At 35.8% G+C, this 19,970-nt stretch overlaps 1 protein-coding gene across 2 annotated transcripts in view; it reads right to left on the bottom strand.

Annotated features, from left to right (window-relative positions):
- The window catches only part of elp4 (elongator acetyltransferase complex subunit 4), a 79,930-nt gene that overhangs the window by 29,607 nt on the left and 30,353 nt on the right, over positions 1–19,970 (bottom strand). For both annotated transcript variants that reach the window (XR_013795462.1, XM_079593704.1), the window contains exons 8-9: positions 12,876–12,984; positions 9,117–9,223 (exon numbers count right to left, since the gene is read on the bottom strand). Coding sequence is in view for 1 of the 2 variants with exons in the window: in XM_079593704.1 (XP_079449830.1) it covers positions 9,117–9,223; positions 12,876–12,984 (216 nt within the window). In the remaining variant the exon portion in view is untranslated. The remainder of the gene's footprint in view (positions 1–9,116; positions 9,224–12,875; positions 12,985–19,970) is intronic.

The raw sequence follows: 19,970 nt of genomic DNA on the forward strand, positions 1-19,970 counted from the left end.
CATCAACTGTCAAATAGCCATTTCATTATATCCCTTTTTCACCCTTTCATACACATCATAATTTCTTGACGTTTCCCTTCAATTTTTTTGTGTGTGTGTGTGTTTTAGTGAAGGCACAGCCCAGCTATTCGGTTTATAATATTCTCAGTTCATTTTCCGTACCTTTTGTTTGGTTTTGTATTTTTATTTCACCCGTGTCTGATACTTTTGCTCCTGTGGGATTTGGGAAATTTGCGTATGAAAATTGTGTTTCGTTTGGTGCCAGTATTTTGATTGTGCATCCATTACTTCTGCTGAATATTCCTCAATGCAAATAAGCCCAGACCCACCGAAGAGCTACATGTATCTGAGATAATTAATTTCCCTTTGAAAGCCAGCTGAAAACGGGAAACCCTGCCAGGAACAAGGAAAAAAATTAGTGTTCATTTAGGTTTTTTTTTTTTGGCAGTGGACAAATTAATAGTTTTTGCCCCAAACAATATGCCCACCTAGGGATATCTGCTTTATTCCTTGCTTCAAGTGGTTTTGGCCCGGGTGGACTGGTAATCAATTAACCATGCCGACTGACATTAGCATGCTAATGTTTCTGTAAGCAAGGGTCAGACTGGCTAGGCTAGGCCATCGAGCTTCTGCCTCTTTATTGGTAGGGTTGTTGAGTCTGTTGTTGAGTCTGGCCATTGCTCTTGATCATGTGATCAACATGAATCAACAGACAAACAAGAAATGTAAAGATCATTCCCCCATACAAGAACACAAGAAATTACATCTTGCATAAAAAATATGAGGGATTTTTTTTTTTTGCATTATGACAAGCATTTTTGAAAGGTTCTTATTCTTTTTAATATTCTTATTACACTTATGTTAACTTAAATTACTTAAATTTTAAATGTTTTTATACAATACATCAGGGTAGTATTTGTTCTAATGGTTTAATTATGTTCTAATTTATTGGGGAAATTATAACTGCCTTTTACTGTGTTATGATTATAATATCTATTATTGAAAATATGGGGATAGAAAGTATATAATGTGTGTGTATTCAAAATATCACACCAACCCTAAACTTTTGAATGGTAGATATACCATTCAAAAGTTTAGGGTTGGTAAGATATTTTTATGTTTTTGAAAAAGAAGCCTCTGCTGCATTTATTTGGTCAGAAATACAGTAAAAACAACAATATTGTGACATATTACAATTTAAGATAACTGTTCACACAACAAAGATAACAAGGAAATTGGAAAGATCTCTGCCCAAACCCTAGTATGAAGTAATGAAAATGATTAAATGTTTATGCGCATAGCACTTATAATTTTCCAATCCGATTGAACTTCTGACCTCGAAACCAAATGCAAACCATAAGACATCCAAACTATAACACTCTTATTTCAAATCTAATGCTTCATGGAAAATAAGAAAAACAGATAAAATCAAAACTCCTAAAATAATAAAAACGTAACCTGGAAAGATGGGCCATATTCTTCATAAAATGTTAATATTTGGCATAATAAATTATTTCGTGAACACTAGTAAATAATTATACTGAGGTTATGTAGAATACACAAGTATCAATATGTATGTGTGTTTGATTCTAGCAATCCAGAATTCACAGCAAATGTGCGTGATTGCAGCAGTGTGCATGTGAATGGGGGGGATGGGATGAACTGGAGGCACGCCAGGGATAGGTGAGCTGTCACTGGTCATTAACATCATCACTGCCACGACACAAGGAAGCAGGGAGGCTGGGGGAAGTGGGCGGAGATTGTTTGGCCATAAAATGCAAGTGTGATGGAAAACTTGCTCTCCTACCTTTCTGAACTGCCACATGGCAGTTGCCTCATGGGAAACCCAGGCACGCAAACAACTTATATCATAATAGCTATTGTCGAAAGGGAACGCACCAATACAATAATGTACAAATTAATAGCCGTCACGTTATTCATGGTGACTGAGGGGCGGAAAATAAACTGATTGCTGTCATTTTACAAAGTACAATTTTAAAACAAGATGATAAAGAATATGGTTTCGTGGATGCAATAATATATGTGTCATGGTCAGAATTATTGTCACCCTCCTTGGTTAAATATGAACAAAGAAGCCTGTAAAAAATAAATCTGCAGTGTTAATCCTTTTGAACTTTTATTTTAAAACATTTCACATGAATCCAACTTTTTTTAATTGAAGTAAAAGAATTGAAATCTCTTTATGCAATAAATGTTCTTCTCTTCAGTTCACCTCACTCGTTTTCTATAGGGTTCAGGTCTGGGAACTGGGATGGTCACGGCAGAAGCTTCATTTTGTGCTCAGTGACACGTTTGTGTTGATTTTAATGTTTGTTTTGGATCATTGTCCTGATGGAAGATGTAACCACGGCCCATTATACGATTTCTAACCGAGGCTGTAAGGTTTTGATTTTTTATCTGTTGGTATTGGCTAGAATCCATGATACCATGTATTTGAACATGATGTCCAGGACCTCCTGCAGAAAAACAGGCCCACAACATTAAAGATCCAGGAGTATATTTATATTTAACTAAAATTTTAAATATGAATGGGAATATACTTCAGAGATATTTTACTCCTAAGAATTTCTAGGGGTGCCAATACTTGTGGCCAACATGTTTTGGAGAAAAACATTTATTTCATAATGTAATTTCCCCCACACTTTCAATTATTTTTTCTTCAATGAAAGGTTGGATATTTGAGATTTTTTTTGAGAATCAAAAGGATAAACAATGGAGATTTATTTTCACAGCTATCTTTGATCATATTTACCAAGGGTGCCAATAATTCTGTGAATATATATAATATTTTGATTATATAAAAAGTTTCTTAGAACTAAAAACTTTCTCTAAAAAATTATTGACAATAGTTTATATAATAACAATCATTTAATTTAAATTATATATAAAGTTTTCCTAAACTAAAAAAATATAAACAAAACATATTTAAATTACATGTATCTTTAAGTATAAAGTTTTCACAAACCAAAAATAGTTTTAATGATGGTTAAAAAAAAAGAAGAAGAAAAAATTTGGATAAAACAACCATATTGCAATGATTCAATCATGTACATTAATATATATATATATATATATTTTACATTTTTATGAAGGCTTTAGCAGTGCTTGAATGTAATTTGTCAGTTGAAATGTGACTGGCTGACATACTGTAGCCCAGCCCTTGTCCCAATACCACTGTCACTCAGCATTACTCCTCCTCATTAGCTACGATGGGAAAGTTTGTCTAAAGCAGAAATAGCACCGCTTGGCTCACAGTTCTCAAAGCTGGGGTCACAAAACCCTGCCAACACAGGACTGGGATTCGGTCGCAGAAACATTCTCTAATATGGATCAGGACCCTCCCATTTCGACTCATGAATAATCTATTAATCTACATTAAACTGCATTGAGAACTCATTAATATGCATTTCCAGTGACCTCGGTCATCCGTTTAGGTTCCATTGAAAAGCAGCCAGCTGTAGGTGTCAGGGTAAAGATGGTCATAAAATTCATCAAGTTTTTATGACCACTTACTCAATGACTGCCTGTTTAAAGGTTTTGATTTATGCAACCTTTAGAAGAACCCTTCCTATCCATATTCAAAGAAGAAGAAAAAAAAGGGAGGACAAAGCAGCCCAATAATTCCTCCTTTCAACATTAAAATCCTAAAAACTTCATCATCAAGTGTTAATCAAGTATATAATCACTGATAACCAGGGAGTTGAAAATGTACATAACCAGAGGCTTACCATTAATTACCAACTGCAAATTCTGCAAAATATTCTTTATGATGCACAAAGCTATTTTTACTATGTGGACATAGTTCAGAAAGTAGCTGTCAGATGAAAGAAAGTACCGTGAAAGCCCTTCAAGAGTGTGGGAAAGTTATTTTTAGCAGCCATGCCAGAACCGACAAAGACTTCTACTCGGTCATCTTCTGCTCCGGATCAAAATTCCACCTTTGAACCGGCCGACAGTGGACCAGGTGGGGGTGAGGACGACTTGCTGATGATGGCAAGTTTAGCTTAAACTTTGTCGCTGGCTGTTTAAAGTAAAGCAGTGCACCTCTAAAGACTTTTACTTTATATTTCTATACAGTAATTGCAACATATCTGCTCAAATATTCCAGGAGCAGAGGGAGGCGGAGTCAAATACCAACGGTTTAACAATTAAAAACAACAATAGTCTAACTACACATGATTTAACGGTTACCACTTCTGAGCAAGAAACTTTTCAATCAAGATATTATGATCTGATTATCACCCAAGTACACAATCCTTGCTTTTATTTTCATAAAATAGGGTATTATGTTCAGAATGGGACACTGCCTTCTATTTTTTTTAAGAAAGTAGTATGCAGTATGCATACCATGAACAGTATGCACATGCATGGCCTAGAATATTTGCCAAAATTTGTCAAAGCAAAGAAATACTCTGCGTGGAATACTGTTTTATACAATGCAATGTGCTTGACTTGAACTTTCATTTACAGTGTAAAAACTAACCTAAGGCAATTTCAACCGAATTTTAACACCTCTTTCTAGACGCCACCTGCTGAAGTGAACATACAACATAAGGAGGTCGTTTGACAACATATGAAACTACTGTACATTAATGTTGAGGGAGAGGATGGGTGTACACATTTTTTAATTAAATTTGTTCCAGATACAAAGAGAAATGAGGACAAAATGAATAGCATAAAAAAATCTGTAAATGGTTTTATAATGTTTTCAAGACTCTTCATTGATATATTTCCTATGCAAGGACATAAGCCAATAATTTTCTGCATGTTTTCTTTTGTTTTATTAACATTTTAAGTTACAAATCCATGTCATGACTCATGACCCCTTTATTTAATTTATTTATAAAAAAAGAAAACTTGAACTGAACTCAAATTTTTGAACGGGAGTGTAAATCAACACTCAAAATATACAAAATTAAGTTATTAACATTAATTTACATCTTCAATATCGTAAGTTACTCATCAACAATAATTCATTACAGTAATAATTTCTCTTAAATTTAGTTTAAAACTATCTAAAAGCAGATACTTCACTGACAGAAAAGAGAAAAAGCTTGCCTAATTTAAATAAATATGAAAAAAAAAAATGAAAAAAGAAAAAGATATTGGCCACTGCAAAACTCATACTGGTTAACCACCAAAACTAACCCTCCAAAAACTTTAGTTGGATCACGGCAACAAGGCCCAACCAACCAGACCCAAATACAGCACAGGCTGGCCCAGACACAACCAATCAATCAAGATCTTGCCGCAGGAGCAGAACCTTCAAAACTAAGACAGGACAACAAAAAAACAATTACTAAAGGAATGCGTATGTGGTTATGAAAAAATATAAAACCAATGTTCTGACATATCACCATAAATAAGTCAGCACAAGTCTTAAATATGCTCTCAACTATTAAAAAAAGTTTGCTGATCTTTCAAGATTGTACCTCCATGAGCCACAGCTAATTTTACCCGAATCTTGGGTTGAGGATCATCTGACCTCAACTCTAGAAACCCCAACACCCTCAAGGTGTGTTTGGCTCAAGTTTGGGTCAGGGGTCACTCTAGGGTAAGTATAGTTTAATCACATACCTCCTACATTCCAGTCTGAATCCTCACCCCACTCGTTGTCAAGCGTTCAACTGGCATGCGTGCGTATGCGTGAGTGTTTGCTAATCACGATTTTCCTCATAACCCCTCTCTCTCTCTCTCTACCTGCCGGAACAGGGACAGAGGTTAATTCTGGCTGCAGGGCATTCTGGGCAATTGACTGCTCATCAACCGCCAACTGAACTTTACCAGTCAGTCAAAGACAAGCAGCCAAAATGCTCCTCTGAGTAGCTGAGCGACAGCATGTAGACACAGCCTGCATTAATAACATTACAGCACAGCAGCTCACTTCAACAGACAGACAGAATATCAACAATCTCTCTCAAATCACGATTGGTATTTGCTTTCGAGAGTTGGGGAGCAAGATTTACTCGAAACGTTTAACAAATGAAAATGTTAAACAAATTAAAAAACATACTTAGGCTTCTTCTGTTGATTAGATTCCAAAATTATTATTATTAAAACAAACATTAACTTTAGTTTGGTAATTTTAGATTGTATTGTGTGTGTGTGTGTGTATATATATATACATATATATATATATATATATATATATATATTAGATTGAAGCAAGACTGGAGCGTTAGCAGAAAGGATGATTCTTATTTTATTAAAAAAAACCAAGCAAAGTGATGATGATTAATCATTAAAATAAACCATCATCTTATCGGTTATCGGCCACAGCAAATATAATTATAACACATGACCCAAAATTTCTATATCAGTGCATCCCTAAAAATACCAAATGAATCGTGCATTAGCTGTATACCAGAAAGTTTCATGCAAGTTAGGAATGATTCAGCCTAATATTTCAATTGGAGGTTTCCACATGTCTTGCATGGTTTCTATGTGTGAAAACTCATCTTTCGTGGTCATGTTGCCATGACGTGACTAATCTTTGATTGACGTGTGCACTCTAAACGACCTGACTGACACACACTTGGCCTGCCAATCACCTTTCAAATACAATCATTAAACACAGATCAGACCTGATTCACACTGACTCATCTTAAAGGGAAGGTGAAGAGCATGTCTTTCTTTGTACGAATGAAGGTTGGAATAATGAGATGGCTAGCAAGAATGATGTCTCAATGTTACCAGCGAGCGGGCGGCAAAATGGCCATATCATAATTCAAGTCATAATTCAGAAGTTCTGAGAATCTCAAAAGTCCATCCAGCTCTCAATGTCAAAAGATCAAGAAAACTCTATTCTTCATTATATGACCTTTTAAAGTACCGTAAATACAGTTTTTTTGTACTTGATTCTTGATGTGGTGACAATGTAAACACACGTAAACACTTGGTGTCTCTCAGTCAAACCTTCCCATCACGCCTGCGTCAGATATAGTCACGGGATGATGGCCGAGTGAGGCATGTGGTTGGAGCGCACACACGCTACCAACAGCCCCGCAGGGAAAACTCACTGCATGAATTTAGTTTCGCCCAGCGTAAACTCTGCACGGCACATTTGTTTGTGTGCGTGACAATGTATTGGTGTAACATTATCCATCACATTCATTTGTGAAATGAAATGCAGTGTTTCAAAGTTCAGTGTAACTGATAAAACACATACCTTAACTGCAATACTGTTTAGGGTACACTCTTTAAAAAAAAAAAAAAACACTTTTGGGTCTTTTTTGGGGGTTATTTTTTCAGTGTTTGGGTAGTTTTTGGGTAGATGTAACAACCCAGTGGTTGAGTTATTTATCAAGGGCCTGTTGCATCCTCTTCAGGAAGTCTAAAGTTACGAGAGCCAGCCCCGTTACAAGTTTGTTAAACGGGTTTAAATGTAGGCAATAGCCCAATTTGATGGGTAAAATTTATTTTAAATATTTTCCCAGCCCTTGGGAATCGGACCCTTGACCTTGGCTTGCTAACACCATGTGTTTGAGTTACGAACTATCCTACTATCCTTAAAAGGGTTGTGTCAAAAGATCAGGTGAAAAGATGTTAAGGTATATTAGCTGCCTAAAAAAATACACACAAATTCTTCAGCGCTGCTACAACACAAACCTACATTTGAGCCCTTCCACAAACTCAAAGTGGTCGGCCCATTAAACAGCCATTGAGGGAAACCACCTTGACTTTTATTGACCCTATAAATCTAGTGAGGAGTGGATGAGAGGTCTCTGCCTTAGACAGCGTTTAAAGACAAAGACTACTGGTCATTCTGAGACAATAGACTTCCTGATTAACTATTAACAGCTTCACAGTGATAACTTAATTAGGGGCCAATGATGGGGCTTCAGTAAGAGCCTGGGCCCTTTCATTTGTGTCCACTTGATGGACAGGCACTCATTGGTTGGAAGTGGATTGTGTGTCTGAGTGTGTGTGTGTGTGTGTGTGTGTGTGTGTGTGTTGAAGAGTTTTACACAAAAAAACGGCCAAAAAGGAACAGAATAAAGACTTATTGAGGCTTATTTGGGAATTTTACAAACAAACAAGTTTCTACGTTTTAACAGATAACTTCTACAGACAATAGTTACACGCATTACAAGTAACGTGAGTAATGTAATGAGATGACTTTTTCAAGTAACTAGTAAAGTATGTTTAAATGTACAACTAAAAATCTGATTTACTTTTTAAAATAAGTAACACACATTACTTTATTATTCACATTTACTGACCGACACCTCTTCTGTCCCCATTAATCTTGAGTAAGTGCAGAGGTGTTGTGTGTGTGCTGAAAAAACATGATGGTTATTGTAGTTTTAGAATAAATATGAGCATTTACTCATCTAACTTACACAAAAACAGTTTTAAGTATGAATAAAAATAGTCATATGAAAACTCAGAACACGATGATGATAAAAAATTATATTAGATAAACATCACATTTGTGTTTATCTTTTTGTTTTTGCTGTCAAAGTGCCTTTACATTTGCCAAGCAGAGTTTTTTTTACTTTCCATAAAAAGTAACTAAGTAACAGAATGAGTTACTTTTTAGGGGGTAACGCAATATTGTAACACATTACTTTTAAAAGTAACTTTATTTTTCTGACAAAGTATTACTTTCGAAACCATTTTTGATCGGACCTGTCTGATTGCCATATCATTTCCAGTGAAAACAAGTTACACGCATTAAAGAAAGTGTATTTATGAGACTTCAGAAAGAAAATCTCAAAGTCTTTTAAGGTATTTCTTTGAGGTGTAACATCTCCAGTCTAAAATCAATAGTTTCAACCTTTCAAATTGACACTCAATAGCTGAGGAGAAAAAACAGGAATTAGTGAAGCACAGCTAATGTGGACATCAATTCATAATCACAACCTCCTAATATGTGCACTGATTCGAGAGACAAGGGGGAAGAAAAATAAAATTAGCAAATTAAAAGAAGTAATTTCTAAGCACCTAGTAACGTCATACTCTTCCTGTTCACCACGAGAACGTACAAACATTAAGATAAAAAAGCTGCATGAATATATATATATAGAAAATATTAAAACGAAAATAACCATTTTAAATGTATCTGGTGTACTGTGACATTATTGTGAACTCACCTCAATTGTGAACTGCTTCCTCTTGAGTTTGAAGGCCAAGTCTTTCGTATCGGGTCCTTCACATGACAGACAGTTCAGATGGGGCAACTGACGAACATGCAGGAGACCTGAACACACACAGAAGACATTAACAGCGAATCATATTACTGTGTAAACGTGCTAGAAATACATACTGTCAGAGATATTATTCAGTATAGACTGCCATTCAAAGAGTCAGTATGATTGTTTAAATGTTTTTGAGAGCTGTTTCTTGAGCTGCATTTATTTGATTAAAAATACATTTCAATATATTTCAAAATGTAATTTATTCCTGTGATGGCAAAGCATAATTTTTTCAGCATCATTACTTCAGTCTTTAGTGTGACATGATCCTTCAGAACTCATTCTAATATGCACACGCACGCACGCACGCACGCACGCACGCACACACACACACACACACACACAAATTTTGAAGTAAAATGACTTCTTGTAGACCTACTCCACTTATTTTCTTAATTATTCTGATTAATATTTTGTGGAAACCATGATAATTTTTTTCAGGATTATTTGATGAATAGAGTTAAAATAATAGCATTTATTTTAAATATAAATATTTAGCAAAATCATAAATATCTTTATTGTCACTTTTGATCAAATGAATGCATCCTTGCTGCATAAAACCTTATAGACTGCAAACTTTTGAACGGTAGTGTAAACACTGCAGTGCTTATGGGGATACTTTTTTAATAAACAAAAAACTGCACTCAAAATGACGTTTCTGACTATATAGCAGAGGCTAATAATAAACATGTTGTGAAACAGATATTTTCCCCAGGTATTGTTTTGCCTGTTACCTATTAAACAGACTCTTGCTTTCATTGTCTGCTGAGTTTTACTGTGGGCCCATGTAGCTATCATCTTTCACACTGGCCACTATAGCATTGTATCAACCATTATTTTATTAGCTGCACCAATGGGCAGAAACCAAAACATATGAGAGAAGGGCTGCAGCGGAGGGAGGAGAGAAATGGGTTGGTGGGAGGGAGAGAAAGCCAGAGAGGTGAGTGGAGGATGGGGGTAAAACAAGGTCAGTCGGCACAGGGGCATGTTGGGAAGAGAGAAAAAGCTTTTTCGCCCTCTTTAATTCCTCCCTCCATCTTTTTTTCCCTCAGTTATGTGGCCAGTAGAAATATGACATTAAAAAGAAGCACTGAAGACCAGGATGAGGGGGATGAGAGGATGGAAAGAGCATGTGTATGTGTGTGTGTATGTGTGTGTGTGTAAAGGCCCCGCTTGTAAAGGGACCCGTGCGCTAGGTTGATTCCGCTCGAGTTGATTCGCTGTGACAGAACTCCCAACATGCTTTGTGCAGTGGACGCACCACAGAAAAGAAAGAGTGGCCTCATGTACGTCTTCACATTCACTAAGACCTTATGGCACAGCATTATTCATGAAATGAGGTAAAAATCAATAGCAAAAGCTAACAATAACTGTTCGAACACACTAAAAGGAAGGATATGCATTGCGGAGATGTTTGTGAAACCATCTGGAAAGCATTGCATATATATTTTATATTTATTAGTATCATGTCTGTTTTCAAACATCTTTTGGGTTTTCACATACAATTGAAACAACACTAACATAATTAAGAGTCTTATTTTGTTTACAAATATCGTAAACATCTCAAACAGAACTAATTCATGAATGTGAAATCATTAATTTCAAACATCTGTATTGCTAAACAAATGCTCTAACAATTATATTTACCACACATCCATTACGCATTGACACTGTACGTGTGGTATCACAGAATCCATATTATCTAATCAAATAACTAAAAACTAAATTAATAACATTTTGACAGAAGTGACTGACCTAACATTTTTTTTACATAATGTATAATATTGATTATTATTATATATTTGTAATATTATATTATTATATAAAATAACAATAAATATTAAAATAACGTAACATAATAAATAAAAGTGCTAACTCATAAAATTGAAAACATTAGAGTGTAATTTGATTATTAATATCTGATAAATACATTAATAAAAAAACTATTAAAACAAAATGATAAAATAAGTACATAACTAAGTACATAAACAATCATCTGAGGTCATTAGTGTTTGTAAGCCACACCCCCTCTGGCCATTCCGCACTTGCAAATGAATGCAAGAAAGAAACAGGGCAGGGGGCGGAAACAAGGAGAGAGAACTGTAAACAAACTGACCTTTACAGAGAGATGGACAAAAAAAAGAAAAAAAAGATGAAAAGATAAAGCATGCAACATTAAGAGATGGCGAGAGTGTATGATGAAAACAAGGGAGGATATAAAGAGGCACAATGAGAGGAAAAAGGACAGGACGGAAAGAGCGTGAGCCCAAAAGATCTTCCTCATCTGCAGTGTGGCCACAGAGAGGTTTTAGCCAGTATGAAAATATTGATTCTGCAACTCTGCGGCCCCTGAGGGCTGTGCTGGGTGCTTGTGATGGGGCGGCGGGGGCTCTCTCTCTCTCTGTGTGTGTGTGTGTGTGTGTGTGTGTGTGTGTGTGTGTGTGTGTGTGTTTTCCGTGGCAGCTGAATCTCCCCCTGGCCTGTCTGCCAAGGAGCACGTCTGATTGAACACGGCCACACTAACAAGAGCTGACAGCTAGAGAGAGGTCCACCCTGCCTGCCCCTTTCTACTAATGCACTTTACTGAGCGAGTGTGTGTGTGTGTGTTTGTGAGAGCCAGAAAGATAGGATGATGCAAAAGGCATGAATAAGACGAGGGACCAATGAAACATCTTTTGAAAATAGATTTTCTGAAGAAATGCGAGGGGTGTCCGTCATGATTCTAGACCGGTGTGGATGGTTGCCAGGGTGTTGCTAAGCAGTAGCTGAGGTGTTCTATGCAGTGTTATTTAAGTATTATTTATATACCACTATAGTATTTATTAATGTTCTGAATTCGCTTTTACTTTTCTATATATTCAGTGTTCGTGTGAGATTAAGTTTTAGTAAATTTGCTTTGTGCTTTTGTCCTTTTTAGTAGTTTTTTAAAAATGTTTTTTATTTAGCTGTATTTTAGCTTTAGTAGTACTTAAGCTTGTTTTTTTATTCCTTTATTATATAATACTGTATAATTTTAACAATATTTTTAGTTAACAATAACAACACTGATTCTGAATCACCCTCATGTCATTGATAAACTATTATAGTTTTTATTATTATTTGAATTATATTTTATGTTTATTATTTATTTTTTCACTTTAATTTTATTTTATTTTATTTTTATTTATAAGTTTATTTGTATAGGGACAGTACAAAAAAAACATGATCCAGTCAAAGCTGGAAAATTAAGTAATTTTGTTGTGTTTTTTTTTTTTTTTTTTGTCTATAGCATTTATAAATAGTTATTTATTCATTTTAGTTTATTTAATTTGAGTTATTTTAGTACTTCAACTTAACCTAAACGGAAATGAGAAATAAAATCGCTGAAATAAAATATATATATTTGAATGGTTTTAGTTTTAATTAACAATAACAACCCTGGTCCTTGTAACATTCTGGTCTCTAGATACATCGATTTTTGGTCTCTAGTCTCTTTTGGTATCTGGTCTCTAGATATGTCCATCATATGTTTTATCATTCGCCATAAAAAATCAAAATCGCATTGGTTGAATTAGGTATCAATCGTTGCAGAATGAGTTACAAGCCAAGATTTAATATTTAGGCTTTCGGGGTTTTCTGTCAGTGTATTTGAACTCTTGTATGTATGTTTCTTCTCACCATGATAGTCTTTGTAAAGTGGGTTGGTCTCCTTCTCCGAGCCTCTGAATGATTCCAGAGCGATGGCCGTGTCACTCAGTCGGATTATTCGTCCCATTACGGCTCTGTTCTGAGAGTGCGAGACAGAAAGAGAGAGTAGGAATCGATGAGAAAGACAAGAGAAATACATGAGAAGAGTCCAATTAAAAGTGTACAAACAAATGTAGAAACATCTAGAGCGAAGCTGAGAGCATCTCTTGCTAATTAAACCCATCCTAACAAGCAGGGGTTTCACTCCCTTTACTCCGAGAACTGAATTAGGTCAACATTATCTCTCAGAAAAGTGGAGCGGGGTATTCCGGAGGCAGAATTCATGATCTTACAACAAAGCCTGAGCTAACAGATCTAAAACCACCTCAGTCAGCAGTGATTTCAAATATATATATATATATATATATATATATATATATATATATATATATATATATATATATATATATATATATATATATATATATATATATATATATATATATATATCCATTTTACCAACACCACTCGCTATGATGATTGATGATTGTTCAGATTTGAGGTATCATTGATGTAATTTTTTTAGGTAAACATGTTTTTTCCTTCAAATACATAAAAATTCTAAATTTGGGGGATTAAGAAGATTTTTTTGGGAAATAAATGAATGCTGTTATTCAGCAAGGATGCATTAAATTGATTAGATACGACATATATTACAAAATATTTCAATTTTGTAAATAAATGCTGTTCTTTTGAACTTTCAGTTCATCAAAAAATCCTAAAAAGAAGTCTATCATGGTTTCCAGAAAAAATATTAAGCAGCACAACTGTTTTCAACATTGATAATAATCAGAAATGTTTCTTGAGCAGCAAATCATCATATTTGAATGATTTCTGAAGGATCATGTGACACTGAAGACTGGAGTAATGATGCTGAAAATGCAGCTTTGCATCACAGGAATAAATTACATTTTATATTATATTAAAATAGAAAATATTCATTTTACATTGTATTGAGCTAACTTTTGAATGGTAGTGTATGTGCTTATAACAACATGATTTTTAAATGTATGCAGTTTATTTAATTACTGATAATAAGCAGTTTAGCTAGTATGCTTGACCACTGTACTGATAAAACTAAGGTTGTGCAACTCATCTAACACATGTGCCATTTGTTTAGTAAAAGAAAGTAAGAAAGTATTACTTTTCACACATAGTGATAAACAAGCCAGAATTGGGCCATAATAGAGACTTTGCTGTCAGTAACCACCTAGAAACCATCCAGAACTTAGGAATGACATAGCAACAGCCTGGCAACCAATACAAATCAATACACCATTCAATGCATCCAAATTATGTTTTAATTTATCAGCACTTGCATTCATCATGGCGTCCAAACCGCTATTATAAGGTTATCTTTGGTAAGGATATCGGCTGTACTATAATGCCAGCACTGTGAAATGCTGCCTTTGGTTGCGTCGTGTAACATTAAATCCATCAGATCAGAGCAGAACATACGTTTGGTGCTCAAACACATCGAGTGCTCTGATTCCCTCAAACACATGCTCTCCAAATCTGTCTGTCTCTCTTACTCGGATCGCACAACTCATGCAGTGTCGCCATACGGCAAAAATCTGGATGAACGCAAGCACGAAGCCACATCAACTCAGAGAAAGATCCAAAGATCCCGTCCGCTTCAGAGCAAAGACTTCTCACCCATTAATGCTTTCATTCCAAAAACATCTGCTGTTAAATGGTGTAAAAATGCCTTTCAGCTCATCAAGGTTTTGTCACGCAAGAATTACACAAGTTTACATTTACACTTTGAAATGGACTAGCTCATACTGCATTTCCAATAATGATTTTCATGGGGAACATTTGCTAAACAGATTAAAATGTGGTAAAACATGTTAAAGAGAGATAAGTGTATGATAGAAATGGGCCAGAATGTTTAACAAACATTTAAGGGGCTTGGAAAATAAGTTATGAAAACCTCTGACCTTGATATACTGATACGAAGATCCTGTCATGGGTTAGATTGAACAAACACAAGTCAAAAGCTGCAAAGAGAAAATAAGCCAGATTAAAGCGTTAAAGAGCGAAAAAAAGCACAAATATGAGCAGCAAATCTGCTGAGAGCGCCTCCTCCTGGCCAAAAACTAACACAGAGACCATTCAGAAAGGCGGGAGCACTCCAAAGACAGACAGAGATATCAGGCTGTAGTGAAAAATTTATCTCTACGCCACTCCTGAATATTTCATGCGCTCGCTCTCTGTAGCAGCTGACGTGGCCTAATGCAGTTTTCATGCATCCGTGTCCCTTTTTTCTTTCCTCCTTTCTCTTTTCATTCCTTCTACAGCAGACTTTGAGAGCATGCGTGTTTGTGTACGCAGCCTTGACCCTTTTCCCAAATCTAGCATAAAAAATTTAACCCAAGCAACTGTGTTAGTGACAGTCGCTGCCAACCCAACACCATCACACCAATTCAAGTTAACAATACAATGCAACTACACAACAGTTGGGCCAACATATTGAAGACTGAAGTCCAGGATGGAAACATTGTGTAGATGAACTGATTAAACTTCTCGATGCACCTAAAATAAAGATGGTTTTATGGCAAAAAAAACAGAGTTGAATATAATGCATGAAAAAAGATGCATAAGTAAATAAACAAAAGTATATATTTCATAGTGACAAGTGATGTGAAGTAAATGCAAAAGTATCTATTACATGTACACAGAAAAAGATAAATCAATTTATACAGAAATTCATTCTGCTCGTGTGTTATGAATGAAACCCATGATTTTTTAAGATATTTGGGCATTTTGTTCAACTTTGTCATTTTTTTTATATCAGCACACCGTTCATCACGAGACCACTAATACACACATAGCTCATTTCAAATAGATTAAAACATTAGATTTTAAAATCTCAACAGCATTTTAATGACACAATTAGAACAAATTTCTATATACCGTACATTGGTTTTACATAAATTATCATTCAACTTAATGAAGTATAAGTTTTATGAACATTTACACAAATTTTTGTTAAATGAATGAAGCCCAGTTGCGGCACAGTTGGAATCTCCTCATTTTTGAGGGGAAATCTGTGCAATTAATAGATTTTAAAATGGCAAACAGAGTTAAATATAGAACTTATGTAACCCCGCCCCTTTTCAGCGCTGCACTCGTTGTTTTCTGTCTTCTGGATTGTCTCTCCACAGCATGAAGGCAAGATCTTCCGGATTTATGGAACTGCTCATTTTAAAATCTTTCTGGTCTATTGACATTTGTTATGGAATCTGCTTTAAACATTACAATGCAGCAAGAACCAATGAGGTTCATTCTCGCATATTACGCAGTTTGAGCTTCAGCAAGAACCAATGAGGTTCATTCTCGCGTATTACGCAGCACGTTTGAGCTTCCTCAGGTGGTTTGTTCTCGTGCGTCAAGAAGGTTCAGTTCAGCTTCTGTTTATGTTCACTGATCAATGTTTATAAGTGAATAAAAGACTAAATTCAATCTGTTCATCATATAAAGCGATCAAGCCTCATCAGAAAATCCGGACTAAACCGCTAAATTTATATGGATTAGTTTTACAACTTTTTGAAGCGTCAAAGTGGTAGTTGCGTAGCAGTCAATGGAGGGACAGAAAGCTCTCCGATTTCATCAAAAAGATTTGCGACAGGCTTTGTGTCCCGAAGATAAACGAAAGTCTTATGGGTTTGAAACAACATGAGGGTGAGTAATTAATGACAGAATTTTCATTTTTGGGTGAACTAACCCTTTATTAAAGAAACACACAATGAATTTGTAAAAGTGTGAATGAGTGTTTGCTTTCTGCCCAACTGAACCGATTCCATGCAGGCCTACTAATTGGTTACAGAAACTTTAGTCACATCAAAACAAAACAAACTCTAGTCATAGCGGTCCATCTCTTTCTTAAACTCCTTTCCGTCTCCTAAGCTGTCACTCTTTAGACTGAAAGACTGGGTCTCCAGGGTCCTGGAGCCAACAGAGGCCGTATCTGTAGGTGTGTGTGTGTGCTAGTGGACTATGGCTATTTGAGCAGAGATTGATTAAAGATTCAGTTGGACTGTGGCTCTAATCTTGTCAGAGGAGGCTTTCAACGTTGACATTAAAAATACATGAGAGGACTTTTCATTACAAGTCACATCAGATGGATTTTAGATGAGGTGCTAATGCAAATAATGGAGGATTAACACAACATCTCTATGAGTTGACCCCACATTTAGTAGTTGAAGCAAATATATTGATTCTTCTGAATATTGAAGAAAATCTATTCAAGCTCCACATAAGAGCAGATATATTGATACAAAAGCTTCAGAGATTCAAATTGAAGTCAAAAAACAACTTGCTTGACAACGCTTTGAAACTAAAAATAGAATATTGAATCTTAAGTGAAACAAAGGCTTAATTACAGTATTGAATATTCAATGGCTTACATTGCTTTTTTTTAAAGTAAAGTGTGCATTTTATTAATCAAAAGCAATTGTAATATTTGTATTAATAATAAATGTAAAATAATAATAATAAAAAACAATATTAACAAAAATAATATATGTGAAGTAATAATAATTATTATTATTATAAACATTGCTTCAAAATAAGAAAAAAGGACAAACATTCAGATGTTTACAATGTACAATAAAAGTTTACAATGTAAAATAACCACTTTGTATTTGAATCTATTTCAAAATGTAATTTATTCGTGTGATGGCAAAGCTGAATTTACAGCATCATTACTCCAGTCTTCAGTGTCACATGATCCTATAGAAATCAGGATTATAAAGGATTATTTGATAAATAGAAAGGATTAGAATTTAAGTTATTATAGGTTTACCTTTTAGTTTAAGATTCCGAATTCTCACGATTAACTAGTTGCTTATTAGCATGCATATCACTAGGATATTGGCTGTTTATTAGTACTTCTAAAACACATATGAATGCCTTATTCTGCATGATCATTTTCGACATCCCTTAATCCTACCCAACACAGATACTTAACTATCTTACTAACTATTAATAAGCAATAATTAGGATTTTATTGAGGCAAAATCATAGGTAATAGTGAGAATTGGACCCTAAACTAAAGTGTGACCGAATTTATTTATTAGACAACGTCTGTTTGTGACTAGTTAGGACCTCACCGCCTCATAATACTGTAATTACTGAAAGGTCAACATGTTTACATCACATCCGTTCCACAAAACCACTTTCAAACCAATCACAGCGTTTACACCATCACCTCCACCGCAGAAAACCGCTGTGTGTCCCCCAGCCTCCCTAAGAGGGGTTTTAGCACTTTGTCTCCAAACGGACAAAGAACAGCGAGATCTTGTCTTTTGAAGCGCTCTTAGAGCACAGCGGCTGTGGCCTGACTCTCGTTGGCTAATGGAGGCACAAAGAAAAGGGCCTCTCAGGAACCCAAAGACGCTGAAAGAGAGAAGCGCCCAGAAAGACTCGAGACTGACCATTGGCTGGCTGAATGCAAAGTTGAGGGCCTCAGACAAAGAAATGTGGCTTCACGCGCCAATAAAGAAGCTCCTCTGAAGGCCAAACATACATGTACTCAAACAGATACACACACAGGCCCCCTGAACCCCAGCCAAGCGGAACCTCATTCACACGACGGAGGGGGGTCGACTCTTTGACTCCGGCTCATGGGGCGGTTATGGTGTGCCAGGGTTGACAAACTTATGGTGACCTCAATGCTGGTCCATGTGAATGACAGTCAAGTTCAAAAACAAACAAAAAAGTCTAAAAAGACCGTTTTGCAAGATTACTTCTGGAAGTTGATGTCGGAAATGTTCATCTTGCATGTGTCATGTCATGTGTAATTACTCTATTGCACGTACTGATGGTACCATGAGTTCAAAAGTTTAAAAATACAGCAAAACAGATATACTTTTTCTGAGGAAAATGTGAGTGGAGCTTGCCTGGCAAGGGTTGCACAAAGATAAAGGCTGTGTCCAAAATCGCATACTCTCTTAGGTACTTATTCTGAATAAATAATTACTTCACAACCGCAAAAAAAAAAAAAAGTATGTTCTCTATAGTATGAGAGTGTGTGTGGTATGAATGTAATCCGGACGTACTACTGTACATTCGCCATGCTGTCATTATCATGTGACCTACTGTGTCAGCTTCACTGCCATTCATAAATCTTCTCCAGTGGCCTGATGGGATAGCAAAGTGTCCATTGTATTCACACTTCAGAATCTCGCCAGAAATAGTAGGTCATCCGGGTACTTTTTGCCTACTCTTTTATAAGTACAGTGAATCTAGATTTTTTTTTTGTCACATACTGTTTTTCACCTACTGTATAGTAGGGAAGTATGCGATTTCGGAAGCAGCCAGAGTGTAGTGAGAAGTTATTGAGAAACTCACTAGTGTAGTGAACGGGTTGCATTCTGGTCATTTTAGACCACTGGGTCCCAAACCTGTCCTGAAGGACCCACAACACTGCACGTTTTCTTTGTCTCCCTAATCAAACACATCTGATTCAACTCAACAGCTCATTAACCCATGTGATAATGAGCTGATGAGTTGAATCGGGTGTGTTTGATTAGGGAGACAAAGAAAACGTGCAGTGTTGTGGGTCCTTCAGGACAGGTTTGGGAACCACTGTTTTAGACCACCCCAAAGTCTCTATGATATTCTGGTGCCTCAATATGGTTTACGACCCCCTGTGGTGAAAATCCAGCTTTTAATGTTGTTTATATGTCTATGTGGTGTTTTTAATATGCTTTAAGACAAATCATGAGCAAATTCATAAGTCAACACCATTGCGGAGTATTTTCTCTTTAAAACTGCAGTGAACCAAATAGTCTCAAAAACATGGTTTGAAATCGCTGGTGATTCTGACGTCACAAACTACCTTGTAACCAATCACATCAACGAGTGGATCTCTGAATTGGTTTGAGAGAGTGGAGGCGGGGCTAATTTGCATATTCATAGAACCATGTATACTAAATGAGGCAAAGATGTAGAGTTATATTCAAGCTATTTTAAGGAATGAAGATTTTTTTTTCAAGGAAAAAAGGATTTAAAATGTCATTT

The sequence above is a fragment of the Phoxinus phoxinus genome (genome assembly GCF_949152265.1).
Source record: "Phoxinus phoxinus genome assembly, chromosome: 2".
In the NCBI taxonomy this organism is placed as follows: Eukaryota; Metazoa; Chordata; class Actinopteri; order Cypriniformes; family Leuciscidae; genus Phoxinus; species Phoxinus phoxinus.